Below are 11,758 nucleotides of genomic sequence, written 5' to 3'. Positions count from 1 at the left end.
AGATACACTCTAAAATATTCGTTTACTTCTATTTTGTCATACGCATGCCACATATCTTATGTCACTAGCTAGCTTCTACTTTCTTGTTTTTTATGGTGATCTGATGCAATGCAAAACACTGCTAAGCCTGCCTTCTAATTTAGAGCAATCTCAGTGCTACCAGTCAAGATTTGATGCCGGAGACCCTGGAAGATTCGGATTTGTTGTAAGGATTATCTAGGATGTCCAGCAGATAAATATGGATACGTCAAACTAAACTATGTTTGTGATAAAAATATATATATAATTTTTTATTTGGTCATTAAATCTGCTTAAATTTTATTAGGATATTTGACGTGCCATCTTTTATAGAAAGGTTAGCTATCTATAATCAACTAAGATCAAAGGGTTCCCAAATTAGTCTTTCTTTTAAACAGTCAAGGGTTATTATTTTATAAATATTTACTCATAATTATTTGTGAGAAACAACAGCTTTCAACTTTAATTACTCTAGTTTCTGGTTGCTTCAAGATTCCATAAAAAAACAATTTCTCTTGAGGCAGCTATACATTATATGAACAATAAGCTAGAGGTAGCTTAGTGGTATCACTTGGTATTGAGATAAGGATCTAAATATAAGGATTTGAAACCTAAAGTACTTTAAAATGTACAGATTATGCTCTACAATTGATGCTCTCTGGTTATTATTTTCTTGTATAATATTAATATATTATCAATTATTGTTTCCTTGTATATCAGGTTTCTTAGCTGTAAAGTTGATACAAGGCCATGTATCACGGCAAGGTTGTTTTCCAAACATTTCACTTTGTTTTACATGGTATCAGGGCTCTCCAAGGTTCCAACAATGGTATCTTCTTCTACCATAGATAATCTTGATTTTCCCACCACCAAAACTACTTTGCCTAATATCTCTATTAAACTAGCCTTAACCAACTACCTGTTATGAAAGGTACAAGTAGTTCATATATATTCTACATGACCATGGTCTTCTCGGATATGTGAAGAATTAAGTTCCATGTCTGCAAGCTACCACCATCGATGCAGAAGGTGTGTCAAAGCCCAGTCCCGTGGCAGCACATTGTCTGCAAATTAATTCCCAGATGGCTTGATATCTCTCTGTATGGTGCTCCTATGTCTCAGGTGATCAACGATGAGTCTTCCCATGAGGCTCGGAAAGTTTTGGAGACTCTATATGGTAGCCATACACGAAATGGTGTCCAGCAAATGAAGAGTGAGCATTAGTCACTCACAAAGTGAACGTCCTTATTGAAGGACTATATTTGCACAAAGCCAAATCTTTGGCTCTTTCACTTCGGGGTGCAGGAAAACCAATGGATGATGATGATTTCATCATTTGTATTCTAAGAGGTTTGGGTCTTGAATTTTAAGATGAGTATCACTATTGAGTGAAAACCCTCATCTGCCTCTTCTTTTTACACCACTTAATATAATTCTAATAATAGATCTCGACAAGGCCATGGACATGTATTCAACAATCAACAATTCTCTAAATAATGATAAAGAAGCACTCGGGGTGGCAGTCGTGCTCAAGGTATTTCAGCTGGCGGGCGGTCATTCTAACCAACCATTAAATCATGGTGGTCGTTTTTCCAATTATGATCACGCGAGTGATACCATCTGCATTACTTATTTTCGTTGTGGAGGTCCAAATCACAAAGCAGATGGCTGCATGCTTTGCAACTGACGAGGACACTGAACAGTACAAAGGATTTATTGCCTTGCAGATGGGTGGCACTATGGATGATACTTGGTATCCTGATACTGCAAGGTATTATAACTTATTCTACAAATCATTTTGTTATGGTTGGTAATGGTGATGGGTTGTCTATTTCTGCTGTTGCTCATGTTACAATTCCAACCACTGATATCAAATTATATCATTTTTTTCGTCTGCATATGCCTCTTTTCCTCATGTACCTTCTTATGATGGTTTTTTTATATTATCTAGTAATTATTGAAAGAATATTCCTATTATAATTGGCTATTTTCAATGGCTAGAAAGTTTGATGTGGCTCACAATATTTTTCATGTGTTTCTATAGCTAACGGAAAATCAATTTAAAACTCGAGTTAAATGTTTTCAAAGTGATGGAGATGGTGAATATATTAATCAAGTATTCAAAGTCTATTTTAACTCATAAGAGACTTTTCATAGATTATCGTGTATTGAGACTCCAAACAAAATAATGTAGAAGAACGACATGCATATAATTGACACTAGTTTAACTTAATGGCACATTCATAAGTTCCATCCAGGTTTTTTACCTTAGTTTTTATTACAATATTATTTCTTATAAATCAGTTGGCTAGTCTCATTCTTCATGACAAGTAACCATACACTACTAAAAATAGGGGTATTAGCATATGAATTTAGCAACGAAATTATCCGTTGCTAAATTCAGTAACAGATTTGCAATGAATTAAACATATATTATTTTTTTAATATTAGCAAAAGAATTTAGCAACGGAAAATCCGTTGCTAAATACAACGTAAAGTTTGCAACGGATAATCCGTTGCTAATTGAAAAAATAATTATTTAAATTTTAATATAAAACCAAAAATAGAAACCGTTGATTACTTTTGAAAAGAGAAAATCTCAACCGTCTAATGTTTTTACACCTGCAGGACTCCCCCCCACCCCACACCCTTAGAAACGTAAAAGAACAACAAAACCAGCAACTGAAAATTAATTACCTTCCCATCTTCTTCGTCCCTAATAACACACTTAGCTGTAGAAAAATCACCCTCTCTTCATCGATTTGATTTTGCTTTGTCCCAAACTTTTCATCTTCTTCTCATTCGTCTTCAACATCACTAATTTTTTTCTTCATCTTCTTCTCCTTCATCTTAACAGTTTCAATCTTTATCTGTAAACCACCAAAATCACAGACCCATGGCAACATCGAACCAGACCCAGCATAATCACCAACGAACACCCTGATTTACCCCTTCTCTCTGTAAACGGGGTGGGTTTTGCAGTATTTTCTTCATTAATTCAGGTAATTAATTTAGGATTTATATTTCTCTCTGTTGAAATCTAACTTACCCTAAAACGTTTTAATCTAAATTTTCCAATCTCAGGTGTTATTCTGTCTTGTAGATTCATCCCGTTCACCTATAACTCAAGAACACAGGTACTAATTTTTTTTTTATCGATACTTTGAATAATGGTTTTATGCTATTAATTCGATAATATAAGGGTTATGAAATGTTTTTACCATGATCTATAACCTAATTATGCATTTTTAATTGAAAATTTATGAAAACCCCCAATTTAATTTTTAGGGTTACGGTTCACAAATTGAGTGATTTTAGGCAACTGGAAAAATGTTGGCAATTCATGTGTCTGGAAGAGAGTGATTGATGGAAATTATGCATCAGTTCAATTTCTTCACTTTCACAGAGGTGTTTCATGATGTTATAACTTGCTATCGTTCTGGTTCAACTTTTTAACTTGTGGTGCTCTACTTCTATAAATTTTAAGTGTTACAGGAGTTTATGGATGCTGTTGAAATCTAGATAGTCTAGCAACTGGTTAACCTGTGATGCTCTGCTTCTGTAGCAGTCCAAGTTTTTCTTTTTTTCTTGCTGTGAATATTTGATTGAGCATGCACTACACTGTTTGTTGCGCTACGTGTGGTAATTATCATATCAACATCATACACAATGCTATCAGTTGTTTATTCTACCTGTGGTTACTGTTATAAATTTTGATTTTATACCAACATCATATGCAGTGCTAACAGAAAATATTATTAATTGCACCTGTGGTAACTGTTATTGATTTTGATATATGTTTAGGATTTGACGACCCAAGGAGTAAAGAGGTTGTGTGACTATGCCTCCAGTTTGGAAAACAACTTACTTGAAGAGAATATCCAGGCATGTCATCATCTTTTTGTTTCCTTTTGGCCTTTTCAATACTCTGTTACTGAACTTTACCGTTCACCATGGTCCATAAATTCTGCAGACTTCAGCATCCAGTTCACGGCTAACATTCTCATCAAAGGTAATATTTTTCTTCTGCATTAGGGCACGTGTCTGATAAAACATTGTAAACAAAGTAGTTGTTTTTGTTATTGGAGACACCATATCTATATTTCTAAACTAGATATTGTCTATTTTACCATCTTGGTTAGTGGGGAGATCTATTTAAGATTGGAATTTAATTACTTTTACTGGACATGCCCAGGCTGAAGCATTCTGTTATCCCAAACCAGAGGCTACATGCTTAAAATAGCTTTGCTTAAGTGCTTGCATATGTTCCAAATATGGTTTCTGGTGCCTAAAGTTTTCACTAGTTTTTGTGTTGTTATTTACCAGGCTGGGGCATTGCCTGCTCCATTAAGTGAACCATCAACTCCTGCTTCGATTGGATCTCAAGAGGTTTGTTTACTTTTGAAAATTTGTTGCTTGTGGCCAAAATAAATTTCTGCGAGCATCAATGAGAGATTGTCGACAATTTTTCATATATTGCGACTTACCCTGTTTTCCAGTCCATGAATAATCTAATATAGCCATCTTACAAGTTTAAAGAATTTCTTTATGACTTTTATTCCATGCTAATAGCTTGATTGATGTTCCCTTTTTAGTTTTGTTTTTTACAGCATAAGATAACTTCTGTGTCAGGAACTCTTCCCAGCACTTTTAAGAATATAATTACCTCAATTTCCTTTCCTTGATTTTTCCCTTTCCCAGGTTCAAAGGCCCCCTCGTAATGCTGCATCACCCTCAAGCCAGCAGGTTCAGCTTGAATTTCAATTTGCAGTTTACATTCTTTTTATTTATTTATATAATTTCTTGACATCTAACTTTTTCAACGAAACATTTCCAGAGAAGTAACGGGATTTCAGGAGTGGCTGAGCTTACTAGCGGCCTCGGGATTTCTAAAGGTATCGATACAGAAGAAGAAACAACTAATAGAACGAGTTGGTTGAAACCTGCATTTCTTATGAGAACACGTAGCGCAACAAACAGTGTAGTGCAGCAAATATTGGTCGATCCACCAGCACCATGATTGTATCTTTTGTTATTTTTTTTTAATTGTATTTCGACTTAATTGTATTAATGCAAGTTTGACTAAATTTTTATAATATGAATATTATTTTTATTTCATTTTTTATTAGTTATACAATTATTTTTAATATTAATTTATGTTGGTTATATATATTCTACAACTTTTAAAATATCCATAAATAATTAATTAAACAAATTAAAAGTGATTTTAATAAATAAATAAAAATTAATTTAATAAAAATAATATACTCAGCAACGAATTATCCGTTGCTGATTCCCAAAATTAGCAACGGAATTTCCGTTGCTAAAATTGCAACGGAATATCTGTTGCTGGTTGTTAGCATTGGATTATCCATTGCTAATTGTAAGCAACGGAATTTCTGTTGCTGCGAAATCAGCAACGGATAAATCTGTTGCTAAAAAATCAGCAACGACAAATTTGCATCTGATATTTGCCGTTGCTGATTCCGTTGCTAAATTGTTTTAGCAACGGATTTTAGTATTATTTGCAACGGACTAGTCCGTTGCTAATTACTACATTTTTTAGTAGTGGGATGGTTTTTTAGTCCTCTCATTTTCTACAATAATTTACGTGTCTTTGGGTGTGCATACTATCCATACTTAACATATTTTGGCAGGACTAAACTTGATTATAAGTCCAGTAGATTTGTCTTCCTTGGCTATTCACCCCTCCATAAAGGGTATTAATGTATGAAGATGCAAACAGGCCGTATCTACATATCTTGTCATGTTGTGTTTGATGAACTCACCTTTCCTTTCACTCATCAATAGAAAATTGTCAAAGATAACTTTTCAAGGTTCAATCTCTTTCCAAGAGTCTACAAACTACTGCCCTGTAAATTTTAGATGTTTCTACTTGTTTTGTCTTTCCATGTTCATATAGCATCCCACTTTTATCACATGATTTGGACTCACCACTACAATTATCCTAGGATTCTAATTTTGCTAAAATTGCATTTTTATCCATGCCAGATTGTACTCCAAGTTGCACTCACTCTTTGGTTACTCGATCTCAAGATGGCACACGGTGACCTAAGGTTTTTTTTGCTTCATGTCATCCTATTCTTGCAAGTTTCATTGCTAATTTCAGGTGTTAGGCTATGCAAGATGGAGTGGATGCTCTTTATACTAATCAATCACAGGTGAACTTTAATACCCAGACAACATAACATGAACGTAGTTAGTAGCAAAAGGGTCTTCAGAATTAAAATCCATGTTAATGGCTGTATTGAATGGTATAATACATATCTTGTTGCATTAGGCTTCACAAAGCTCCATAGACTTGATTATGAAGAAATATTTAGTTCAGCTGTAAAACCTGGGATTATAAGATTGGTTTTAACCTTAGGTTTATCTCCAGGATGGCCATTACAACAACTAGATATCAGCAATGCATTTCTACATGGTGATTTACAAGAATATATCTATTTATCTCAACCATCTACCTTTAAGGATCCAATTCATATTGATTATGTTTTTCCATCTTCACAAGGTTTTATATGGATTAAAACATGCCTTTTAAGCTTGGTATACTAAATTTAGTGCCTCTATTCAATAGTTGGGTTTTTAGCGATGTCATTATGATACACCTCTCCTTTATTGATGTCATGGTACTGGTATTCTCATAGTTTTGATTTATATTGATGACATCATTATAAAAGGAAACTCTTTATAGAAATCAACAAATCTGTTGAACGATGTAAGGCTTGTCTTGTTGCATTAGGCTTGACACAGCTCAATGGACTTGCTTATAATGAAACATTTAGTCTAGATGTAAAACTTGGGACTATAAGATTGATTTTAACCTTGGGTTTGTCTGAAGGATGACCACAATGTCAACTACATGGTAGGAATGTATTTCTACATGGTGATTTACAAGAATGAGTCTATTTATCTCAACCACCTACCTTTGAGGATTCAATTCATATTGATCATGTTTTTTTTATCTTCACAAGGCATTATATGGATTAAAACAAGCCTTTCAGGCTTGGTATACTAAATTCAATGCCTATATTCAATAATCAGGTTTTCAACGATGTCAGAATAAGGAGCTGAAGGGTTTCGAGAGAGAGATAACCGTGTCGGAGCCTCCTTCTCTCTGGCCATAACCAGCAACCCTTTTCTTCTAACCATCCAGCCCTCTGCCACCTTCTCAACACCCTGACCAAACATTTTTTCAGGAAAGGAGTACAGCCTCCAATCTACATCATCTTCATGTGTCCCATCTTTTTTTCCCTTTTCTTGAAAAAATGTCAAAGCCTCGTCACCATACAACAACAGTCACCTACACATTCCAATATCAGTCAACAAGTTTAACTAACACACTCACCTATGCAACCTGCAACATCTTCTGCCAACCCTCTTGCTCATCCCAAGCAACCCTCTGCAACACATCAAAAAACCACCCTACTCCCCCACCACACCATGAACAAGGACAAACAACCACCCTAGATTTCCACCCCTAACACATAGGTTGAAAGGGTTAGAGTCTCTAACTCTATCACAAGATTTACACTAGACCCACTACCAATACAACAAACTATAAATAGACTATAGATATCAGAGGAGATTCTAATGGATAATGTTGACCAATGGAGCAGATGTATGATTGGCTTCTTCCCTGACTTCAAGATGTCATACCATACGATCAACACCGTAGCTTCTAGAGTCTGGAAACATTGTGGCCTGGAACTTGTAATGACCACCTCAAATGGATATATAATCTTTTAGTTCAAGTCAAAAACAGAGATGCAAGAAGTGCTAGAAAGTGGTTCATGGATGTTTGAGGGCAAAACTATTGTCCTGTAACAATAGCACCCAAGCTTTTAGTTCTATAAAAACAAGATCTCTAAGCTTCCAGTCTGGATCTAGCTCCATGGTCTCCCATTCCCTCTATGGTCTAAGAAGGGGTTGAGCCTGATAGCTAGTATAGTAGGTGATTAAAACTTAAAAGTGCATTTTTATCAAGGTTTTATATCATCATTTTGCACTTGAAGTATCAATAACTCCTTAACTAGAGCATGTTTTATAATAACATGTCTAATAATATAAGATACCTTTAATTTATGGTAAATGTTCATTTTAAATACAGGTCTATCACATAAATCAAAGGATTGATTAATGAGTTTAACTACTGAAATTGAGAAAACAAAGAGAGAGTCAAGCTTAGAAAAGAGATGTTGGTCAATCCAAACTGGAACACCATTTGGTTATTGGATTACAACTGAAGTTGTAAAACTTGGATTTAGGTTTGGTTTATATGTATGGAAAGCTAAGACATAGGCCTAAAACTTTCATGAAGAGTCCAAGATTTAAAAGTGCTATTTTCGAGTTCAAATGGTAGCAACAACAGAGAAGTCGGAATCTGTCCTGCAACCCAGACACTATTCAATGTTCAACCCATATCTCGAGTTCTAGAAGTCCAAATATGCCGATTCTGGTTTTGTTGGAAAGATGAGATAATTTCCCAGAACTTTCATGAAGACCATCTGTTCCAATTCTGATGTTAGCAATGACGTTTTGTTCAGACAATAAGATAAGGATTGTTACCAAGTCAAGATATGGCCACCCACTCAACAATTAGTCATCAAATCAATAGTTCCAAATTTTGGCCTATAAAAGGAGGTATTTGCCATGCATTTAGGCATCTTGGTTGTTCATATCAAGATCTTGCTCTTACTCTCTTTCTTTGTATTTTGTAATGTTAAAGTTTTATTCCATGTTATATTTTTCTTAATTTCTTGTTTATGCTTTTCATTTTCTTTACTATACTTATATAATTATGTTCTTATCTTGTTTATCTATGTTTCTCTTATTCATAATGTTCAGCTAATTTTATTATGTCAAGGTGAAAAGGTTACACTAATGGTGTAAAAATAAGTATACTATAAACTCAACATGGACTTTAATGTTTGATACTAACATGTTTTGTATTTATTATCTTACTCACTCTTAATACCTTGCTTGTTAAATGGTTAATCTAGATTTGTGTTGAACAACCCTTGGTACAACAAATACTTGGCACTTCATAGTCCAACTGTATGGTATAACCGACACCTGTGATATGAAAGAAACTTGATTTGTTGTTAACATAAGTTATCACCATGAATACCTGACAACTTTTACAAGTATTGGCATTACTCGAATAAGATAATTAATGTAATCATGTTAACAATTTATAATCTGATTGGAACCTCCTTTGTGTGTGGTTTCTAGTCAAATAATAAAAAGAGTTTATACTATACTTGTTTGAAATACCGTTAGTGGATCCTCTAACCTTGACAATTGTTTTATCCTTGTTTAATCCTTATATCAATATCACATCTCAAAAGTTCTCTTCAACTCCTTTTCATTTATTGTTTATAATTTTATATAGTTCACCTCCCTATGGTTCGACCCCGGTTTTGTCGGGTTATTTATTACTTCGACACTCCTGCACTTGGGATAAACAAACTTACAGGTGTATCAGGTTAGAATATGCCCGACTATGTGTAGAGATTGATGCCACACTCCCTTTTATCCACAAGTTTGAGATTGACAGCCCCTGTCCTCAGAACTTATCACTACTGAAGTGCAATACGAATGGAAGCCATCAAAATGTGAAAAATGTAAGATATTTGGCCACTCATGCCCTCCACAAATAGTTCCTGACAAAGGTAAGGGCATAGCTTCTTCTCCTCAAATACCAGATCTAGTTCACCCAGCAAGCCCATCCTTAACTAACCCCCTAACAAACTCTACAACTTTCACCCAAACAGTTGTTCCCACCAAAACCATGCAACCCCCTACCACAATCATTGTCTTAATCCCCTCACCTCAGATTAACCTCATAGCAAACATATAAAATTCTATAGCTCTCAACCCCCCTTGGCAGAACAAAATCTACACCTTGTTGGACCCTCATAAGCAATTGAGTGTGAATCAGAGCATGTCTCAGCCCTATTGAACAAAACCAACTACCCTTAGTTGGTATCCTAACTTGTCTTGAGAGAAAAATGGATTCGCTCAGAAGCCATAATGAAACCTCATTAACATTTAAAAAGGTGTCCAATGAGGCCTCCTCAACTCTCAGCCCTATTGAACAAAACCAGCCACCCCTTCCCCCTCACCACCAAATGCTCAACATGATGCCTCCCCATCCCCATCCACAAAAATAGTCAGGAAAAAAAAAGGAGGAAGGAAACGAAAAGAGGCCAAGGGCCTCTAATTCTATTGTTGTTTTTTCCCCCTTTCATATAGATGTTTGACATAGTCAACTAGAATATACAAGGCCTTAACAGCCACCGAAAACAAAAGTTAGTCCACGATTTGACACTTAATAATTGTCGATACATGACGTCGGGCGACGACTCCAACTTTTTGTTTATTTAACAAAAAGGGTTTTTTCTTAATTGGGGAAAATGAAGACTTTATTGGAGTCGCCATCTAGTAATTTGAGGGAACTAAAAATCCCAAATTAGACACTGGTCCTCAGAGATTCAAGTACGGGGTTAGTTGTGATTAAGGGAAGGTAGACACCACCCTTAAAACATCCTTTCAAGAGAAGGTTACCCTTACTTGTGTGTTTTTTATTTGATTCAAATGCTATTATATTTTGAGCTTATTTGCAATTTTATTTTTTAAAATGATTAACGTCGGTCCCTAAAATTAGGAGACACGTTAAAAATGACGTCAGTCCCTAAAACTAGGAGACTCGTCTATAATATTGATGTTTTAACCCTAAAAAGGAGAGTTACGTCTGAGTTACCAAAAGAAATAATAACGGACATAATCCATATTTGGTATTTAAACTTTTGACATCGGTCCTTTTTCTGTAAATAAAAGAGACGTGTCGACAGACAATATTCATAGGAGACACATCAAAAAATGACATCAGTCCCTAAAAAATAGGAGACTCGTCTAAAATATTGATGTTTGTCCCTAAAAAGGAGAATTACGTCTGGGTTACCAAGAGAAATAATGGACATAATCCATATTTGGTATTTAAATTTTTGACATCGGTCCTTTTCTGTAAATAAAAGAGACGTGTCGACAAACAATATTCATTTATAAAACAAAAATTATTTTGATATCGTTGAGAAATGGGTATAACCATACTTGAGAATTGGGCTTTGGACCCACGAATGATGACATGATAAAATGGGTGTTGGACCCGCGTCGTTATTCCTTTTATATTTATTTTTTGTTTTTTTGTTTTTTTCACATGTAAGAAAATTTACAAGTATTTATATATACAAAAATATCAAAAATACCAGTAGGGACCCCCAAAAATTACCTGAGTGCCACTGTATAGGTAAAAAACTAAAATACCCTTGAATTCTTGGAAAATTACAAAAATGCCCCTGGTGGCGCATGTGGCTCATGCGCGGTTACTGTTGGAGGCGGTGAAATTTTCCAGCGATATTTCCGGCCAAAAATGGTTGCTTCTTGTAGATCTGATGGACAGGATTCCGATGAAGGTGGTTTCGACGGCCGTTGATGGCTGACGAGGGAGAATCGTCGGTTTGAAGCTTCGGGTGGCCGACAAAAATCGCGGCCTTTTTCCGGCCAGATAGGGAGGAGAAAATGCTGAAATCGGCCGGGGTTTTGCTTTATAGGTGGGTAGAAACCTTTCTGTAGTGGTTCGGATTCTTCACACGGCCGGAAATGGGAGATCGGATGAGAGAGAAAATCGCCGGTGAGAGGACAGAGAGACTCCGAG

The 11,758-nt window shown here is 35.4% G+C and overlaps 1 protein-coding gene across 1 annotated transcript; it reads left to right on the top strand.

Annotated features, from left to right (window-relative positions):
- Window positions 1–1,038: 1,038 nt before the first annotated feature.
- LOC112328878 (uncharacterized) lies at window positions 1,039–5,136 on the top strand. Its single transcript, XM_024610063.2, has 12 exons — window positions 1,039–1,047; window positions 1,141–1,231; window positions 1,324–1,368; window positions 1,464–1,552; window positions 1,665–1,789; window positions 3,001–3,020; window positions 3,103–3,155; window positions 3,823–3,903; window positions 3,992–4,030; window positions 4,345–4,407; window positions 4,720–4,764; window positions 4,856–5,136. The coding sequence occupies exons 1-12, from the start codon at window positions 1,039–1,041 to the stop codon at window positions 5,036–5,038; spliced, it is 843 nt and encodes a 280-aa protein (XP_024465831.1). The 3' UTR covers window positions 5,039–5,136.
- Window positions 5,137–11,758: the final 6,622 nt, after the last annotated feature.

This window comes from Populus trichocarpa, chromosome 10 (assembly GCF_000002775.5).
Source record: "Populus trichocarpa isolate Nisqually-1 chromosome 10, P.trichocarpa_v4.1, whole genome shotgun sequence".
NCBI classification, from domain to species: Eukaryota; Viridiplantae; Streptophyta; class Magnoliopsida; order Malpighiales; family Salicaceae; genus Populus; species Populus trichocarpa.
Note: the sequence above shows the minus strand (reverse complement) of the source record. Positions and strands in the feature narration are given on the sequence as shown.

What these genes read in the sequence shown, in the direction of transcription:
- LOC112328878 (XM_024610063.2), top strand. An exon ending in CCTATAACTCAAGAACACAG is followed by an intron (nt 3,156 to 3,822) that starts GTACTAATTTTT and finishes ATATATGTTTAG; the next exon opens with GATTTGACGACCCAAGGAGT. An exon ending in TACTTGAAGAGAATATCCAG is followed by an intron (nt 3,904 to 3,991) that starts GCATGTCATCAT and finishes TAAATTCTGCAG; the next exon opens with ACTTCAGCATCCAGTTCACG.